The sequence below is a fragment of the Pipistrellus kuhlii genome, unplaced genomic scaffold (genome assembly GCF_014108245.1).
Source record: "Pipistrellus kuhlii isolate mPipKuh1 unplaced genomic scaffold, mPipKuh1.p scaffold_m20_p_20, whole genome shotgun sequence".
NCBI classification, from domain to species: domain Eukaryota; kingdom Metazoa; phylum Chordata; class Mammalia; order Chiroptera; family Vespertilionidae; genus Pipistrellus; species Pipistrellus kuhlii.
Window position 1 is genome coordinate 1,361,606 of NW_023425516.1, and position 20,975 is coordinate 1,382,580.

General features: G+C 51.6%; 1 protein-coding gene across 1 annotated transcript in view; it reads right to left on the reverse strand.

Moving 5' to 3' along the window:
* The window catches only part of CCDC60 (coiled-coil domain containing 60), a 96,121-nt gene extending 78,396 nt beyond the window's left edge, over positions 1-17,725 (reverse strand). The window contains exon 1 of the mRNA XM_036449669.2: positions 17,243-17,725. Within this exon, the coding sequence (XP_036305562.1) occupies positions 17,243-17,332 (90 nt within the window). The 5' untranslated portion in view covers positions 17,333-17,725. The remainder of the gene's footprint in view (positions 1-17,242) is intronic.
* Between the last annotated feature and the right edge of the window lie 3,250 nt (positions 17,726-20,975).

The window sequence follows — 20,975 nt, forward strand, 5'->3', positions numbered from 1 at the left end:
ATGGCTCGAAGGGGGCCAAGCCAGGCTTTTCTTAGTGAGAATTTATGGAAATGAAGGGGGACCCCTCCATTTTACAGATGAACAAACTGAGGCCCCCAACTTTGTCTAAGGTTATATGGATTTTGGGTTGCAGAGCCGGGGTCCTGTGGACATTGAGAAAAAAAGATTTTAAAAAAAGAGACACCTACTAAGAAGGGCTCCTAGTCGCTCACGGGGCTCAAATGAAAAAGCTGAGCCCAGCCATTTCTGCACAGGGGCCGCTCCTGCTAACTGCACTTCACAGAGAAGCTTCTACACTAAACTGCCTGCTTCTGTGCCAAACTGCTGCCTGGCCTGGGTCTCTAACATGTGAGCCAGCCCTGAGAAAGGAGCTCCTGGACCAAGAGGACTGAGACTTTCCCCATCCAGGCAGAGCTGGGCATCTCCACCCAATCAGAGTGGCTCTATACTGACCCATCACAACAGTGCCTTTGGACCATTCAAACTGTGAGGAGTCAGAGTCTTCATTTGCATGAGAATGGACCAACCAGGGACCAGGGGCGGGGACTTGTGTCTATATAGCCTAGCTCCCCTCTGGGTCCTGGGAGCACTGTTTTCCTTTCCACCCAAGAATGAAACCGGCAATCCCCCCCCCCCCCCCCCCTCAATCTGAGCTGAACACCAAGGCCAGAGCACAGCAGACCCGTGAGCAAAGCTGCCTAGCCAGGGGGCGTCCTCCCAGGCTGCCAGGCCCCAGAGCCTCTACCGCCGGGCTGTATTCACAGCCGCTCCGGCACAATTGAGCTGTTTTGCACTGAGTCAAGTTTCCTTCTTCACTGCACCCCAAACTGGCGATTCTTGTTGGTGCACATTTGGCACCAACCACCATTGGTTGACAGGCTGAACTCCTGTGGGTGTGGTTTCAAGCCCACCACATGGCTTTGACTTGGGCAGAAATTGCTTAATGTGGTCGAGGCACGTGGTCCCACATGAGTAAGCATGTTGTGAGTGGTTTGGGAGCATGCTTCTCATGACAGTGCCTTCACTCTGAGAAGCAGGGCTGGTCTGATGGGAAGCCCGTCTGCTGACGAGGGACCGGAGGCTCGGAGAGGTTGAGAAACTTGCTCAGGATCACAAAACAGCTGGTGGAGCTGAAGAGGGTTGGAACCCAGCTTTGCGTAGGTCAGTTGGCCACAACCACCTCCTCTTCCTAAGCACCAGGAGAAGAACCACAATTGTTTGCAGATTATGTGCCAGACATTTTTTTTTAAATCCTCACCTGAGGATATGCTTTGTAATTTTAATTTTTTTTTCTTTTAGGGGGAGAGAGAGAACATCAATGTGAGAGTGAAACATTGATTGGTTGCCTCCCATATTTGTCTGGGGTGGGGGGTGGGGGTGTCAAACCCACAACTTAGCTATGTGCCCTGACCGGGAACTGACCTGCAGCCTTTTGGTGACCGGATGACATTCCACCCAACTGAGCCCCTGGGCTAGGGCTGTGCTAGGCATCTCCTGGCTGGAACAGAGTGGGAGGCGCCGTCTGAGCTCCCCACTTGGCATTGGGGAGTAGAGGTTGCTCTGGGGTTGGGTCAAGGTCAGTCATCTTGCTCCCATTTTGGTATTTTGTAAAGACACCAGCGCCCACTCTGCAACTTAAACCTGACATTTTCCTCTCTGCGTCATTCCAAATTTTCCAACGTTCACGTACGAGCATCATACTCTGTTGTGCTATTTGCGTTTTGGGCTCTGTAGACAAATTCCTGCAATTTTCTTGATTTAAGGCCCACTGACCACAGACATCCCTGGGGGGGGGGGGGGAAGGGTCTTGCATTTTTTGGTTAATTATCTCAAGTACCTATTTTGCTGATTTATAGACACAACCTCACCATCTTGTTCTCCTAGAGAAGGAATCAATTCTCTAGTGACAGCTGCTTAATGAAGAAATATGAGGATGTCTCAAGAAATGGAGTCAGGTAGGGAGCGCCCAGGCACCCAACCTCTAGCTATTAGGCTCTGGCTGATTGCAGAGCTGCCCGTGCGCTGAGACCAAACAGGTGGAATGCAAGTGTTTGGGTGCATGTCCCCCCCGGCCCCCCCCTCCCCACCTCTGCATGTCAGCTTTCCAGTCCAGGCCGACGGCAGGATGTCACAGACGTTGCTGAGATGGGAAGGGAGGACAGCATGCTCCACCCATGAGGCCCCTTTAAGTAGATTTGAGAACCCTCCAGCACCATTTTAAAGAGCTGTGCTGAAAAGAGCCTCTGCCACCGTCCCACTGTGATTCGTGAGGGGCTTGCTGCCTTGTAAATGAGGTAGAAGGTGTCACCTTTGCGGCAGACTTCTTTTCACAACCCACGGCGACATCCTGGGTCCATTCCCAACCTAAGTGACCGTGGCAGTTCATTACCATGACAACTTAAACCATGGTCCCCGGCGAGGAGGGCACCACAGACGCAACTTTGCCAAGAGCTTCGCAACAGTGCTTGTATTTTATATGCTTTTCTCAATTCCTTACAGACACTATGGGTTAGAGAGACACTGAACTGCAAAAATGGATCATGTTGTTTGGAACTACGTGCAGGGATGGGCGTGGGAGCGGGCAGAGGTGGGCAAACTTCTGCAGGTTCAGGCAGGTTCGGACGGGGGAGTGACCAGGCTTGCTGATGGGGTCTCAAGGCTGGGTCTGGCCTGGACTTGCCTGGGATTCGATAGAGAGGGGTGGGTAGAGTGTAGGAGTCCCCGAGCCGACTCGACTCCTTCGGACTTCCTGCCTGGACTTTGAAGGCACTTTGAAATCCTTGCTTTGAGGAAGTGGATCAAGAGAGAAACATCTGCCCTTGGCTGACCTCTGGATGCCATTCATTCATTCATTCATTCACTCATTCTAGCATCTACGCCCTGATGCTGGGTGCCGGGGAGGGAGAGGACGATAGTAATTAACCCTCAGTGATGGTCACTGCTTGCTTCAACACTGACCCACTGTCCTCATTATGATCCGTAAGGAAATACTGGTGCTGTCCCCCTTCTTATAGATGGGGACTCAGAGGCTTAGGTGAAATAACCTGCCTGTGGTTGTGCAGCTGTGCGGGCCGGTGTTAACCCCACACGGCACTTTCCTCTGGCAAGACCCTGTGGGGGGAGGGGGGGCGCTCACATTAGCTTTCAAGGACTCGCTGGGCTTTGTGCTCTTCCTGCCTCTGACCCTCATCTGCTCTGCAGGTCCGAGAAACACAGTGAGAAGCAAGTGTTTCTTACTCCAGCAGACTGGACAGCTCCTCCGCCTGCTGCAGCATGCCACTTGTCAGCCCCCGACTGTAACTTCACCCCTTGCCGGACTGAAAGGGAGACTGTTCGGCTGCGCATTGTAAATCTCTTTCCAAATATGGCCACTTCTCAGGCCTGGGCTTAGCGTCTGTTCCTCCAGCCCAGACAAGAAAGGCCCCATATAAGGCCGCGGTCCTGTGGTTTTCATCTCCTCGTACAGACGCGCCTGGGTTCTGCAGCCGAGGCGAGTTCTCCCCGCTGAGAAGTCAGACGTGCTGGGAGGCTGACTCTTCACCTGTCCCCACTTTTTCCTCTGTCTCCGAAAAGAACGGGCTTTTGTCTTCTTCTCCCTCCCTCTCCTCTTTCTCCTCTCGGGATGTTCATGAGGAAACATGAAAGAAGAGGAGGGAAAAGAACGGCAGAGCGATCGGGGTGACACGGGGAGGAAAAGTAAGATGGCGAGGAGATGCGTTAGCCGGCGGAGGAACAGGTGCGGTCCAGCCACGTTAACTAGGCACAGGGCGTCTCCATGGAAACCCACGTTGGGCCCATTAATGAACTCGTGTTAATTACACGGAAATCTCCGCCCCGGAGAACCGGGCTCCGGTTGCTGCTGCTGCCAAACCGAATTTCCCGTGGCTCCTGTCTGGTTGGAACTTCTAAGCTCAGGAGTCTGAAGGTGTGATCTTCAGTGGTTGGCAAGAGTTTTGCCCTGGGCCTCTTCCCCGACCACCTGGCCTTTCCTCTCAGTCCCTGGACCGCCACAGGGCCCAGCGCAGAAGGGTTAACAGATGGCCAGATTCCCTGCACAGTGGTTGCTAACATTGTAATACCCTTTCCTCGTCCTCGGCTGTTACTGGATGGAAAAGGGAGGCTCAGGCAATAGCTCCAGGCCAGGAAGAGGCCGATCTGGGGTGGGAACCCAGGCAGACTTGCTCTAGAGCTCCCTCCTCTCCCCTGTCTTTCCCCTCCCTCCCTCCCTCCTCCTCCCCTTTCTCTGTCTTCAGCATCTTCATTATGAAGTTCCATGCCATTCACACACCATGTGACTCATCCATTTAAAGTGTACAGGTCAGTGGTGTTTAGTACACTCACAGACATGTGCCACCATCACCACTGCCCATTTGAAAACATGTTCTCTTTCTCAAAAAAACCAAAACACCCTCTTCAGATATCAACCCATTTCCTACAATCCCCTCCCCCGCCCCTCCCCAGACTCTCCCAGTCTGTCTGTCTCTATAGATGTCCCCACGCTGGGCATTGCATGTAAGCACAGCGATACAATGTGTGTCCTTTAGTGTCAGGCTTCTCCCCCTGAGCAGGCTGTTTTCAAAGTCATCCATGTGGTAGCAGGTGTCAGGACTCCGTTCTTTTTCATGGCCAAGTCACATTCCACCACACCGATCTATGTCACATCCTGTTTATCCATCTGTCCGCTGATGGACAGAGCCCACAGGTTGACCTCCTCAGTGGATAGACTCACTGAAGGTCATACATAGTCAGGGGGAAACTCGGGACTCAGACCCAGGTCTGTTTCCTCAGCTCATGCGCACAGACTCTGAGATGGATCTCCGGTTCCACACTGCTGAGGAAAGATGTGATGCTTCTGCTCGGCACACTCAGTGTGGGGTCCCAGGGATGTGGGATGTGGGGTCACCGCACAGGAAGGGAAAGTGGGAGCCGTCCTGGAGGGACCTGGGTCAGGAGAGGCTTGGGGTGGAAGGCTCTTGTGGGAAAGGTGGGGGATGGGCGGAGGGGGGGACCCTGAGCCTCGCTCTGTTTCCTCCTCCGTAACAAGGAGATGACAACAGCGCTCACGCAGGGCTGTTTGGAGGCTGAAGGAGTGCGTTTTTGCACTCGTGGTTGGCTAGTGCCGGGCTCGCAGTGAGTGCAGTGGGGTGTCTGCTGCCCCTTCTGCCATCACCGGGACGTCTCCGGGGCGGCTGGCCTCGGTCCCACAGGGACACCCTCACTGCCCCACGGTCCCTGCTGTGGACCCCCGTGTTCCTGTAGATAAAATGAGGAGAACGGACTCATTCTCTGCCAGGGGACTTCACGTTCTCTGAGGCAGGGAGCAGAGATGCTGCTGAGCGATGAAGGCGTCACGGGGAGCCTCCGTATTGGGTGCTGTCTGCATGCCATTTGCTCCCTTTTATGGGGATGTTAGGATTCTCTCTGACTACTTACATTTCCTCATGGAGGCCCCCCCTCCACCCCCTCATCCTCAGCACAGTTTCCCTGTCTCAGGACCTCTGTCGGGGATGAATGGGGGTTTGTCACCCTGTGCCCCACCCTTCACTGTCCTCTGAGGTGTGGGTGCAGGATAGGGCAAGGTCAAAGCCAAGGGCTTTCTGGACCGAGCCACGGAACCTCTTCACCCAGTTTCCTTACCCTGTAATGGGGATAACATGTTAGAGGATGAAATGAGCGAGTTCATGAACAGCAGCGAGCCCCTAGTAGGGCGGGGTGTGTGTGTGTCTGCGCTGTTACAGTTCCTGTGAGGCCCGGGCCCCCAGCGGGAGGCCTGGGCCTTTTCAACGCTGTGATCACAGCCCCAATGCCTTCCCTGAGCAGGCGGACTAGGGGGCCTGCAGTTTGTGGGTTTACTGGAGGAAGACTGGCTCTGATCTCCGCGGCTGCTGGGCGCCTGCCTGTGTGCTGCCCATCAAAGCGAGCCTCTGCCAGCATCCTAATCACCCTGTTAGTCCCTCGTATTTCTGTGTGAAGGGGAACAAACAGCACACAGACAGCATCCACTGTGAAAGCTCCCCGCATGCTTTCAATGTCCAGGCAGCGTTCTCTGCTCGCGGCCTCTGAGAACAGGAAGGTAATTGGCAGGGCTGTTTATCTTACTGGGGTTAACCTGCCCTTGAATTTGCAAACACATCTTTCGGCATTTCTGTGATCCTACTTTCTGCTAGCGCTTGCCTCTGATCACAAACCACACACACACACACACACACACACACACAGAGTCTACCTTTGTATCATGTGACATAGTGAGGGCAAAAGGGGTGGGATTTGATCAGTTTGGAAATGATATCTCTCTACTTGCATTTATAAGCGATTAAGTAAATACAAGTGAGGAAATACAAACAATATGCTAGTGTTTCCCTTTCTCAGACATTTATCCATTGAATAAATAGGATTATCTTTTTAAATGTCCATTCGTGCTGGGGACATGTGGACCCTTCTCTCCTCCGCTGCTTCCTCTCCACCCCGCTGAAGTCGCCTAGCCAGCAGTGCCCTGGGGTCAGGAAGGCGCAGGAGCCTTGGCCCCGGACAGGAATGCTGGGTCAAATCTCCGTTTATCAGTGATGGTGTCACCCAGGACAGTTATCGTATCTCCCCGAGTCTCAGGGGCCCCACTGGTGAAATGGAGCTCAGCATGCTTGTCATGGTTGTCCTGAGGATCGTGGAAGCACTGCTTTTGAGTGTCCATCACAGCGCCTCTCTCACTGTGGAGATGTTCCGCGGGGTCCTACGTCTGCCTTCCAGGTCCGCTGAGTGTTCTGCTGTCCCCAGAGCCGGTCTGTCTTCACTTTGCTCACAGCCGGTCCTCCCGATTCTCACTTGAAAGCTTCTCCAGGGAGCTTTTCCTGAAGCCTGGACTGCACCAGATGCCCCTGCCGCCCGCCCTCCCGTGGCAGCCTGTGCCTGCCTCCTGCAGCACTCCTCCTGCCTGAGATGGCTTGTCAGACCGGACTCTCCCCTTAGGGCTCAGGCAAGGGCGGGCGGTGCGCTGCCCACCGGGGTGTGTCAAGTACAAGACGCAGCAGCAGAGTCTCAGAGCAGTTCCGATACTAAAAGGGAGAAAACCTGGAACCAACCCAATTGTCCATCAACAGCTGCGTGGGTGAACTTGAATGTATTCGGATGATGGAACACGCTTCAACATGAAAGGGAACGGGCAGCTGGCCTCTCCAGCAACACGGTGAGTCTCCAAGACACGCGGAGAGAAGAGGCTGGAGACAGCAGAGCAGGCCCATCTGATTCACTTACAGGCTCCCCTGTGACTCCAGGTGGCGCGTCCTCCTCCTCAGAACCGGGGGCTCTGCTGGTCTGCATCGCTCTGCCTCCTGAGCCCCAGAGAGGAAGCCTCGGGCGTGGGCCCCGTTAGCCTGGAACCCACCTCCGTCTGCAGACAGCCGGTGCCTGGTGCTCTGGGTGCTGGCTGAATCGGCAGCACCAGCACGCTGCTCACTCCCGCCTTCCACACAGCGCGCTGCTTCTGCCTTGCACCCCTGGGCCTCTGTGGCGTCCCCTCTTCCCCCCTTTTATCCATTGGAAGCTGACACCATGCTTTGTTGAGAACCAGGCTTTGTGAAAGGGAGGAATTAGCTGCAACGCCATGGCCTGGTCTATGTCAACCAATTATAACCCGATATCAAGCTCATTATCAAAACAAACCCCCCCTTTGCCCGAAACCCTAAGCTCGGTGTCTAGCTTGAAAGAAAGCCTCCCTTTTCTTTGTTAAAGCCAAAACGCCAGAATTCAGAAAAATGGCAATTTATGCTGAAAAATCCCACACCCCCTGACCCGAAACTGCGGGAATTGCGGTTGGTCCTGCCTCTTTCAGCTAGAGACACCCTCACGCTTGCCTGCTTTTGGTAAAACATTCCCCAAGCCACTCTGTTATCAGTCTTGTCTAGCGATCTATTTACATAAAGTCGGAAATTACAGAGCAGTTTCCATCCGGGCGGACGGGAGAACAGGGATGACAGACGTCGGGGTGGGAAGGATGAGCAGTTGGCCTGAAAGGCTGCCTGCCTGGTGTCCAAGTGGCCAGGCTGTCTCTAGGGTGTTTGCTTTCTCGTTTGAAACAGATGGAATTTTTACAATAATTAGAGAAGCTGAAAGGAAGTATAGAAAGAGCTAGCAAATATTAAGTAACATTTATACAAAAGGAGAGACAGGGAGGAGGCGGAGGGAGAAGGAGAGAGAGAGGAATTTAGAGAGAGAGAGAGTTTTTCATTTTTCCTGAATCAGGGCTGGCTGCCTAGAGGGTGTCTAACCTCTGACCCATACCCCCAACCCCCTTTCATTAAGTCCCTTACCATGGATTAAACAGGTCTGTCTTTCATCACGGGGCAATGGGGTTTGGCATCCTTTCAAGTCAATCTGCAGTAGGCCTGTGCTCTAGTATTGCAGAGGAGGAAAGGGACACTGTGTGTGGTGAGCAGCCATGAGAGGGCTGATTTGATGCGACGTCTGTGGTGATTTGATGATCCCAGCTGTTGGTGAGCTCATAGGCGAGGGTGCTGAGCAGGTCTGGCTGTGGGAGCGCAGTCTGCAACTGAATTTGGATGCTTAGGAGGGAAGCCAGGCCTCCATCCCAGCAAATATTGCTGCTTTGGGTATCATGGGGGGGGGGGGGTAGTGGTGGGAGGGGACAGAAAGTGTTTCTTTGGGGCTTGGCCGAAGGTGCAGGCAAGCCTTGGATGGTGGCTGCCCAGTCAACACCCAAGGGGCAGGCAAACCTCAGGCCAGAGGCACAGGCAAGCCTCGGATGGTAACCAGGGCTGGCTGAGGCTTGCACTGCCGGCAGTGGCAGCAGCAGAGGTGTGATAGGGCGTCACCTTCCCCTGATTCCTGGGTTGCCTTTGTCCCTGAGGGCTCCCAGACTGTGAGAGGGGGCAGGCCAGGCTGAGGGACCACCCCTCCAGTGCATAAATTTTCATGCCTCTAGTCTATATATAAAAGCCTAATATGCTAATTGTCCCTCTGACTGTTTGACTGTTCGACCATTAGCTATGACATACACTAACCACCAGGGAACAGATGCTCCGACTGGTAGGTTAACTTGCTGCTGGGGTCTGGCCAATTGGGACTGGGTGAGATGGGTTAGACACACCCTGGAGCCTTCCAGTAGTCTCTCCCCAGCCCTGATTGTGTACCGGTGGGGTCCCTCGGCTTGGCCTGCGCCTCTCACAGTCTGGGTCCCCTTGGGGGATGTCGGAGAGCTGGTTTTGGCCCAATCCCCGCAGGCCAGGCTAAGGGACCCCACTGGGCTTTTAATACATATATTAACCCCCACCCCCCGAATGTTGGCATCACACATGACAGAATGTCAGGGGAGGGCGCTGAGAGGATGTCCATAAAACACTAAGAGGTGGAATAACAATCCTAAATCCACCTTAGTTATTATTCTGAATCCAGTCTTTCCGGATATTATCCTGAATCTTCACAAGATGCAATGACAGGTGAGAAAACTAAGCCTCAGCAAAGTGAGGCAGGGAGACGGGGGTCACCGAGCAGGCAGGCAGCAACAGGCCCCGAACGAGTCATGGCCCAGGCGCTGCCAGTCAACCAGCCCTGGCGTGAGTGTGTCTGGTCAGCCCGGGAAACTCAAGAATTAGCTTTCACTGAGGCAGTTTCAATCTCACACCCCAGAGCTGCAGGAAATGGGCTATTTATTGGCTTGGGGAAGAAAGGGAAAAGTTGAAGAGGTTATTTGGGTTACAGGATGGTCCCGGTTGAGCCTGGTTCCCATGGACCTTGAAGCATGCTCTCCCCTCCTATCATTTTTCTTCCCCTCTGAGGAAGGCAGGCTCTCGTTGCTCCCTGTCAATAAGCATTGCTTCCTGTGCTCTGAAAGACCTCATTTGAAAGGTCTAAAAATATCAGAGAAGCAGTCTGATTAGCAGAGGATAAAATCAGCGCGGAAGCGATGGCAGCAGAGGCGACAGCCATGTGCTAATTGCCGTCGGGGCATTTCCTTCAAGGGCCCTTGGAAAGGTAATGTTTTAGTCATGCTACCCTTTGGGCTGCCTTTTCCTGAATGCATAAGAAATGATCCGCGTGAGAGTCATCGTCTCAGGAAATGTCAGTGTTTAAATGTTGCAATCTTGATATTTGGGAGCCAGTGGCGTCCCTCCCTCGCGGGACTGTGGAGAGATAACACTTAATGAGCATGTACTATGAGCCGGGGGCTGTCCTTGACATTAACCAATGATCCTCCCAACAGCCCTTCGGAGCGGGAACTCATCGTTTCCATAGGGAAGGTAAGGAAGCTGAGGCTCGGAGAGCCGCTGGCCCAAGGTCACAGACATAGCAAGTGTTGGGGTGGTCTCCGTCGTTACGTATGGAGTGCCCAGATGTTTGGGGGGTGTACCTGGGATGAAAACATCTGTGGCTCTTATCCAAATGGAACTCAGTTAACTGATGGATGTGTTGTTGCCTCACTCTGTACTCAGAGATGTCCTTGAGAACATGGAGCTTCTACCTGGTGCCAGACACTGTGCTAGGCTCCAGGGATAGAATCATGAGCAAGGCATGATGGTCCTCTCCCTCAAGGAGCTCCACATGTAGAGGTGGGGTCAGACTTGAAATAGGGGTTGAGGTTACAGGATGGTCCGGGTTACTATGATGCAGGGTAATATTTGTGTGTGGTGTGTGTGTGTGTGTGTGTGTGTGTGCGTGTGTGTGTGTATGTATGTGGTTAGAAAATCTGTTTAGAACTTTGGTTCAGAGTGAATCCATTTAACTAGGTATTTGCCCAAATTACTCAACCCAATTAAGCTGTTTACGGTGATCAGCATCTCAGCCAGAAACTCATCCCTCATTAGCTGGGCCTGTCTTCCTCTCCGTTTCATCCAGCAGAGCTTGGCAGTGCACTGACCCATGATCAAAATATGCTTTTCTTAGAAATGTGACTTTGATTAGAAATGGCTTCTAAATCTTCGCTGAAATGAGCATAATTTAGAAAGATGAGTCTAAGCCATGTATAGAGTTCCCCCCACCCCACCCCCACCCCACCCTTAGCTGTGTTTTTCTTTCAGAAAAAGCTTGCAAGCGTATTTTACCAAGAGCTCAAGAAAATCCGAGTGTCCTTGTCTGTGGTCATGGATACAGTCACTTTCCTGTTCGCATTGCCTACGGCTAAAACTGCACTTGCTTCTTTCCGCCAGAGACTGTCAGGTTTACACTTTAAAAATGTCACCCAGAAAATTCATAAATAACCATAAATGCCCCTTGAGAAAGAGAGAGACTTGTCTGTTGCCCCTTCTGACTGCAGCAAGCCAGGCTGAACATAAGAGCATGGAGGCTCTGTCTAGTTAGTTGGTCCTGGATTCACATCCCATCTCCATAACCTACTTGTCTGGGTTTCTCAGGGCAAGTTAAAAAAACAAACACAAAACCTCTCTAAGACTCAGTTTCCTTACCTCTGTAAATAGGGGTAATGATAGCATCTGCCCACAGGATCGGGGAGTTGATTTTAATAATATATGTAAAGCAGGGGAAAGACAATATCAAGCTTGCATTGAAAGAGAAAGGGTTGGAAGAAGGTCAGACTGAAGGTAAACAGGGCAGTGAGGTGGCAGGTGGAATAGTCCAGGCTAGAGACGATGTGCCCAGGACCAGGTAGTGAACTTGGGGAAGGAGGAAGTTAAGTGACTTGTCTGCAGTCATACAGAAGTGCACTGACCACCAGGGGGCAGCTTCTGCATTGAGTGTCTGCCCCCTGGTGGTCAGTGTGCGTCATGGCGACCAGTCATTCGGTCGTTCTGGTCATTCTGGTCATTTGGTTGTGATGGTCACTTAGGCCTTTATATATAGAGATATATATTATATAGGAAGGATGGAATGTATGTGACTGCTGTATGTTTTCCGCTTTTCTTTTTGGTGCTTCCTATTTGCTATTTTGATCTGTGGTTATTTATGAATTTTCTCTCCAATGGAATTGTGAGTTTCTTGGGAGGAGACCCAGACACCCATCATGGCAGCTGTTCAATATGGACCTCAGAAGTGACCCTGACCGTGTACCAGGGTACCATGGGCATTAATTTCTGTGATTTCTGCCCCTGAACTACAGCCCACCGTGGACCCTGTGAATCCGCATTCCAGAAGCCACCATAGCTGTCACCTCTCCCCTCTGTGAAATCCAGAAACCCCAAGGCCCTCCCAGCCTTGCAGATCACTGGGCGTGGCCAATCTTCAAGTTATTAAAAAGGACTGCTGATCGCATGCATTCCAATGTAGGCAGAAATGCAGTAGGTAAAAATTGAGCCCCATAAGAGATTTTCTCAGCGGTGTGAGAATGGGAATTGAGAAGGGAAAACGCCACCATGTCATGATCGAAGGTATCCCATTATCGGCGATGATGGCTCTGAATTTAGCTGTCGGAAAGATCTCTGAGAGAAATGTGTTGGTTTATTCAGTCTAAGAAGGGTTTAATTGGCTTCTGTCAGGTTTTATGAAAGTGCTACTTGCCACTGAGCCCCACATGGATTCTGCAGCTTTTGAATATAACTGCTGACAGCTGCATCTTTGCAGGCTGTGGATGTGCTGAGCGCGGGTCAAGTGTAGGTCTCTTCCTATAGTTGTGCAAAAGCTTGACTATCCCAAATTTTTTCAAGCACCGCCCGCCCAGCAGTGCAAACAGATGGAGGTCATAGGACAGAGAGGGGCCCCTCCCACGGTTTCAGCTCTTTGCTCCTGTTACTTCCTGTAAGTATTTATGTTTCATAGCTTCCAGAAGTGGGTTCCAAGGGGTTGTCTTTTTTCACTGCAGTACCCCTCATACCAAAAGTCATGCTTGGCATGTTCCCGGAGCTCAGTAAATTCAGGGTGTGGCAAAAGGTTTACAGTTGTGTGTACACAATCAGTGCTTACTCTGGTGTTATTATTTATTAATTATTATATTATTTTCCCTATGAACAGCTGTAAACCTACTTTTGCTCCACCCTGTGTTAGTTGAATGAATGAACGTTCCCAATGGGGGCTTCTGTATTCTTCTCCCGGCCCACACAGCTCCCTGACGGATACTGTGCTGTGTTTGTAAAGTACCACAATGGATATGCGCTCTTGGGATTCCTAAGAAGTTGCTGTGTAGTGTAGGGGATGTCTCTCTTTCCAGGCTACTCTGTCATTGTATTGCTTGGAAACCCCAGTGTCTGAGTTCTTGTGAAATCATTTGTGCCAGTCACTGCTGATGGGTCAGCCTGATCCTCCCCTTCAACACCTTCACGCCTGCCTGTGCCACGCTGGCACAGCCATGGATGAACCTGAGTGGGGATGTGAAGGATGGAGAAGTCAGACAAGAGAATAAAGCTGGAGCTAGGTAGGACACTGCTTCTCTGATGGAGAGACAGAGCCACAACCTGCAAGCCACTTCTTTATTTTATAGCCAGATTCCACGAGACAAAGTAAGGGCACAGTCAAGATGTTTACAACATTCTCATGGGATTCGAATCTACTCAGTTTCATGCACCTGATCAAGCTTTGTTTACTTGCTGCCCCTCCCACAGCCCATATCACTCAGCCACGGGGACCACAGGTCGGACCATAAGGTCCAGCTTACAACCACAGCCTTTGGCTATAATTGTTCTGGGACTTGCACGTGGTTTTGCCACGAGAGGATTCTGCCCTCTCATTAGTCACAGGCTTGAACCTGTCCAAACACGGTAGCCGCTCTCCACACCTGCCCCTTGCCACTGCTGTCCACAGTCATGTCACATACCCACTGTTCCCGCCATCCTTGCTGTTAGAAGAGGTAGATGACACTATTCTGGCAAATGAGAATCATAGGAAATGTGCTGCAAAGGTTCCTCCGATGCCTCCGTTTATGTCACAAAAGGGACAGACATAGCTTTTACTCTTCATTGATTGGCTGCCTCTCACACATGCCCTGACCAGGACTGAACCTGAAACTTGGGTATGTGCCCTGGCCGGAACCGAACCCATGACCCTTTGGTGCCTGGGATGACGGCCAGCCAACTGAGCCCCGTCCAGGGCAGGAAGCTCCTTTCTGTTGGGTTTTTAATGACAGCGAGATAGAAACTTCAGGTGCCAAGTGATGGTGCTTGTAGAAAGGATCCCACACCTTTCTATAGTTTTTTACCAAATCTCGTCTCTGCATATCCATTCTAGGATGGGGTGTTCTAAGTGCTCCTCCAAGGAGGAAAACGTGGGCCCTGTGCCCTCCCTCCCCCACGGCCACCCCATTAGGCCTCTCTGTTGTCCCCTGGGAAACAAAGGGAGAGGGAGCCCGGTATCCGGTTGGGGAGCCGAACCCCGCAGGCGGACCCAGCAGGAGAAGGCATTGGAGCAGAGCATTTGCATCCATTTCCTTTCCATTGAAAAACCACGGGCAGCTGTTGTCCAAGGCAGGGTGCCCTTGTTTGACATTAGTTATGACGTCTTGACTTCCACCTCTGGAGGAAGGGAGTGGCTGGTTTCAGAGGGCGTCTGGACCCATTCCTGGGTTTTTCCAAGTGGCACCTGGTATGCACATGCGAGGCGGACTCATAGTAAGTGCCATTCCTCCCTGAGAAGCCAGATCGTCCCCCAAACAATACTCATCGGACAGTTACCTGGCTGCCCGGCATGTGTCCTTCCCCTTTTATTTGTTACCCCCTCCCCAGCAAACATAAAAACTACGTGAAGCCAGTGACGGTGCCTCACACCTTCTTTCTCTGTCCCCCGTGGCGCATGCTCACTGTCACGGAGTAGCACAGGAGGCAGGGAGGGTTTGGGCTCTGGAGCCAGACAGACTGGAGCTCCAGTCCCTGCCCTGCCCCTGGCTGGCAGGGCGAGCTTAGGTCAGGGACCTGTCCTCCCTGAACCCGGTGTTGCCATCGGTCTCATTGGGAGGTGACAGTTCACACGTCAAGTATTGTAGGTGGCTGTGAAATAGCACACGTGAAGCCTTTTGCTCAGAGCCTGGCACGTGGTGAACACGCAGTGCACGCCCACGGTCCTCGCGTTATCACCACCACAATCGCGCCAGAGGTCGATCCTAATCTCTACATATTCCCCCGTGGCTTGTCAGTTCCTAGTTAGCCCGGTTTCCATTAATCAGTGCTTTACAGTAGCTCAAAAAGTTGACATTTTTAAGGGTACGAGCCTTCAGATGTGCACGGGGACACCGGGAGGTCCTCAGAGGTCCCCAGAACGTGGTGCAGGATCCCACAGAAAGAATCCCACACCTTTCTATTGTTGGGTTTCAATGCGTCCTTGGGTTTGAGGTCTTAGTTTATCCAACAGTTCCTTAGGCGCCTTCTCCCTCGCCCTGACCTCCACCCTCACCCCACCAATCTTCATCACGAGAGGAAAATATCATATCCAACCTCTATGTCTTCCTCTACTTTCTTCTTCTCAGATGGACAATTCTATTGCACTTGAATACATGGCTTCTTCCTTTCTCATATCTCTCTATCTCACTCGGGGGTGCTCGCGTGCTCGCACACAGACAGGAGTCTGAGTTACCATGTTTCTCCGAAAATAAGACATCCTCCGAAAATAAGACCTAGCGCATGAAAAAGATAAGACATCCCCTGAAAATAAGACCTAGCGCTACTTTGGGAGAAAAAATTAATATAAGACACTGTCTTATTTTCGGGGAAACAGGGTAGCTGTCCTTCTCTGAGTTCCCACAGCACCCAATGATACATCCCCAGCACATCATCAATCAGCCGACATTATAATTACCTGCTTTATTACCTCTTTTACTCCCCATCCCAAACGTGCACACCATGGATTGTGAAATTTTTAAAGGCAGATCTCATCTGTTACAAGCACATGCAGCAAGGTTTCACAAATGTTGGCTAAATGAACGAAAGAGCAATGTAACTATTGTATAATACATCTAGGGTGTGCTTGCCAGGAGCTGTTCGAGGAGCTTTGGGCGCGTCAGTTCGTGCTCACAGCATTCCCATGAGGAAGCAGCAGGATGTCCCCCTTTCACAGATGGCAACACCGAGGCAGAGCAGAGCTGCAACTTGCCTAAGGCCACAGGGCTGCTAAGAAGCAGATCCAGGCTCCAAGCCCAGGCTCTCTGGGCCGGTGGCCCACGCTCTCACACTCGCCTTGCTCCCCTCACCCCACCGCCGAGCGGGGAGCTCAGTCCCAGAGGGGGCTGCTCTGGATGAACCCACTCTGTACAGCACTTCACGACGAAAGGAGACCCAGGAAGAGCACATCCTGCAGAGTGCGCTCATATTAATCCTTAGGAGCTAGAGGCTCGGGAACACTGGGGCCTCCCATGTAAGCCTGGCTGAACTTCAAGCTTTCTTTTGTGCTCTGACTTGCTCCCAGGATTGTGGGTGAACCACAGTGGGCCAGTGTGGCCTTTGACCCTCTCCCCTACTGTTCACCTTCCTCGGCCAATCGGTGGTGGGATCAGGGCTTGTGGATACAATAAAAACAAAACACCCTTAACGGATCCATAACTGGTCTATCCGGTTAGGATCATTTAAAAACAGAAACAGTTGACTCTGGGCATTAAATCAACACCAGCATTTCATGTCACTTAGACACATTACCCAAGTGACAGTATCATGCTAGCACTTTCCATGTCTTCGCTCAATCCTCACACTGTTTCTGCCGAGTCGATGCTCCTGCACTCACTCCGCAAACACGGAAATAGCGGCTCAGGGATGCTGACCAACTTGTCCAATGTCAGTGACAGGTGGAGAGCAAAGTCAGGTTTCAAAGCTGGCATTCTGCGCTCAGCCCGTGAGAGAGAGGATGGACCGGGACCTGGAAATGCTTTCAGCAACGGCAGGCCCACAATCCATCTCACTGTTTCCTGACGTTCTACAGCACATGTGTCAAACACAAGGCCCGCGGGCCAAATCCGTCCCGCCAGGCCTTGCAATGTGGCCCGCACCGCGCTGTCATCACTGCACTCCGCTGCGTTTCCATCACAATGACAGTTTATGACTGTTCAGTAAACCATTCGGCCTGCGATTTAGGCTGGATTTTAGATTTTGGCCCCTTCTCTGATTGAGTTCGACATCCCTATCTACAGTGTCCCTGCAGACCTCCCCTGTCATTTTAGCATTACTGGCTGATGGGATGGCCTAGCTCACCATTCTGCTGCCATTTTCATTGTGTGCGAGAAGCCAGCCATTGACAGCAACAGGGACGTGTCTTGACCCTTCAATTACTCCAGGACTCTCCTCTCTTCCCTGTCCCGTGTTGGTTGAAGGCTAATTCCTATTTCACTGGGGATTGAAAACATGTTTGGTTTCGAAAGAGAGGGGAAGCTTACCTGTGCTGGGGGATCTGAGGCATTCAAGGTCCGGAGGGCCCCTGAGTTGGGGGAACTCTGAATCTTCTTGGGGGCTGGTGTCTTGGTCATCTTGGAAATCCTTCAGGCTTAGCCTGTGTCCCCAAGAGGAGAGAGGTTTTCCAGAATCTTCTACCTCAGCAGCCACCAGTGTGAGAAGCTCCAGCAATTTCACTCTGACTCCTAAGTGCCAATTAGAGGCTCCAAAGAGGCTTGGGACCCGTGACTAATGGAAAGCAAGTCATGTGGGTTTCCCACCAACAGGATAAGGAAGTCCAGATGGAGCAGATAAGGAAAGTCTGGAATTATTCACTTTTTAGAAAGTTAAAAACTTTAGGAGCTTTCTACCCTCTTTGAAAAGACTTATCTTTCTCTCTTGTAAACAAAAATAAAATATTAACTAAAAAAATAAAACTCCACTGATAAGTCTGAGGGGGCCCATGGAGGGGCCTCCAGGTCCCTATTTTAAGGCGGCTCCATGTGCGGCTCAGGTTCCCATTACTGGGAGGAAAAAAAAAAAAACGGCTGAAAACCGCAGGGCTGGGCCTCTCGGTTGCCTAGCAACGAGACGCCGTTTAAGGGCTTCCTCATTGGCTGGGCTTGGTGGGGGCGTGGCTTTGAACTCGCTGCTGGGATGATGGCTGGGAGCGGGTGCCTGGCCAGGGAGCCACATTTTCCAAATTCTGGTTTCTCCTTTAGGCCTGAGGACCTCGACCCTTTCTCTCTAACTACAAGGACTTATTCCTTTCCAACTCTGTTCTGTCCTGCTACAAACCCATTCGTGATTGCTTGTGTTTTGGGTTGGGTAGCTCAGTGTGTGCCTTTAGCCTCGCAATCACCTTAACACAAGGGGCCTATTTCTCTTCTTTATTCATCTGACAAACTCCTACTCATCTTTCAAAGACTACACACACACATAGAGAGAGAAAGAGAGAGAGAGAGAGAGAGAGAGAGAGAGAGAGAGAGAGAGAGAGAGAGAGGGAGAGAGAGAATGGGTGAATGGCATTTATGAATGCTTAGAATGTACAATATTAGACACTGCTCTGATTACATATATTAACTCATCCCCACAAAACGTCTTTAAGGAAGATATTCTGTTTTATAGACTAGGAAACTGAGGCACAGGGAGATTGGATGCTGTGCTTAAGGTCTCAAACAAAGTACCTGAGCTAGGACTCAAAGCCAGACTGTTGGATTTCTAAAACCCAAGCTCTTCACTGCCTAACTGCAGGACTCCGGATAAGATGCCTAATTTTGCCGAGGCTTGGCTTCCATAGCTTTAAACGGGGAAGAGGACTTCACCCCAGGCGGGCGAGGATTAAAACATAATGCATGCAGAGGCTGATCTCACGGGGAGCCCCAGTTAAGTGGCAGCGATCATTATCTTCTGGAACCCCTCCCCAGGAAGAATCCGTCATTTTTACAGCGCAGTGTTCATTTCACAGCAGATATTAATACTAATATTTATCGATCACTCGCTCTGTGCCAGGCGCTCTACTAAGCGCTTTACGCACATTAATTTATTTAACCCCTCCAATAGCCCTGTGGGGTATGTTGCCAGCTTGCAGGAGATTTATTGCATGTGCTCTGATTTGCATGCTTTATCCTTGACATTATTTCACGCTGGATCAATCTGGCCCGTATTTTATCTCTCAGCCTTGAACTGCGGAGAACTATGATGTCATCATGGCTGCACAGTGACTTCACCTTCCTGTTAGAAGGCCGTCTGCTGCAAGATGACCCTCCACGGAATACAAAATACCGACCCACACAGCTCCGGAGGCGGACGCTTGGAAGTCATTATTTTCTTGCCTTTGTCTGAACACTGAGTCCGACCCTCTCTTCCCGGGAAGTTTTGCTCCCTCCTGCTTCCTTCTTGGGCAGCGTTTGCAACCAGCAGGTGCTTTCGGAAGGATGCGGATAAACCGAATCACGCTCAGAAGACGGGGCTGGGGCGGGAAAGGGTTAGAAAACAAGAAAGAATGAGACTTATTTAGCCCCAGCAGAGCAGACAAAGGGTTTTAAGGGACAGGCTTGGGGAAGAAAGACTCAACTAGTTCACAGGAGCCCAAAGAACAGGGAGCGGGCTTTAGCTCCAGGTGAGGAAAACTACAGCAGAGCATTGTTTTCAAAGCCATGAGCTCTGGAGTCAGACACGTGGCCACTGAGCCACGTGTGATAATCTCAGAGGACTGAAATGGATAACCCACGAGAAGTACAATGCCTAACAAAAAGGAAGCCCACATAAATGTTAACTCTTATTTTTTTTGTTATTAATACCCCCCTGTCGGAGCCATCTGAGAACTGGAAGTAGAAAGGGCTCTGGAATGAAAAAGATCTGTGTTCAAATCCTGGCTCTGCCTCTTAGTGGTCATGAGATCTTGGCCAAGTCACATCACCTCACCTCTCCAAGCCTCAGTGTTATCATGAATACCAGAGGCCCGGTGCACGAAATTTGTGCATGGGTGGGGTCCCTAGGCCTGGCTGGTGATCAGGCCCAATCAGGTTCCCCACCTAATCCACCCACCCCCAGTTCCCTATTCTGGGGGATTTGGGGGAGAGGGACTTGGGAGGTTGGCCACTGGCCTTGAGGAGGGGGCCAGCCCTTGGCCTCCCTGGGAAAGGGGCTCCATCCACTGCCATTCACCCCCAGTTCCCTGTCCCAGCCCAGGGCCCAGCCCCAATCGAGGGAATGGGACCTACTGGTCTGGGAGAAAGACCAGGAGGTTGGCCAGCAGGCCCCACCCTCGTGTTCAGTGCACATCATAGCAACCAGTTGTACCAGCCATTCCATTGTAACAGTCATTTAGGCTTTTATATATGTAGGTAAGTAGTGATGGCTGTGCCTGCCTTACAGAGTTGGGAGGACTAGGTAAAATGATGAATGTATACAGCACAGCACCCAGTAAGGGCTCAAGGCATGCTGTCTACCCTCTCTGTTCACAAAGGGACCTGTTCCACAGGGAGAAATGAGCTCCTCAGCCTAGAGGTGTTCTAACAAATAAGATCACGTTCTGACCTCCTGGGGGTTAGACCTCAGCCTATGAATTTGGGAGGGACCAGACCAACCCATACATTGAGCTAATGGCACACACAGTGTTGGGTAGATGTTGCTATGTGCCCCTCAGAGATCTCAGACATCCCCAATCTTCTGTGAATTTTCTGTGGCGTTATGGCGTTATATAAGAATGTTTTCTGTCTTTGAGCTGAGCAGTCTGGATGTGCAAGGAGTTAAGACCCACAGGAGTAGACATGAGGTAAAGATGAATGGGTGTGAGGGTGCGGGTAGATTTCTCACCTCCTCACCTGTCAGATAGCATATTTCTGGAGCTTGATCTGTTCTCCTCCAGCCGTCCCCTTCCTTCAGGACTGACTTAGGGGCAGCCCTAGTGCCTGCTCACCAATGACCCCGCCTTGGCTTCTTCCCTTTTCCTGTTTCACCTCCCTACACCCCTCTGGGCTCCCAAAGAAACCACTTACATCCAAAATCTTCCTGGGTCTGCTTCTGGGGAGACCCCGAGATCAGTGCTGGGGGGGGGGGGTAACTAGGGAGGCCAGGCCTGAGGCAGGCCCTGAGTTTGCCCTTTCCTCATCTGCTTGAACGTGCCACCTCCTTTGGTGACCGTGCCCCATGGTCGCCATCTTGCAGTTGCCCTCAGGGATGTCTTGAGGAGCTGCCTGGTACTCTCCACACCCCCTCAGCACAGAAAGGACA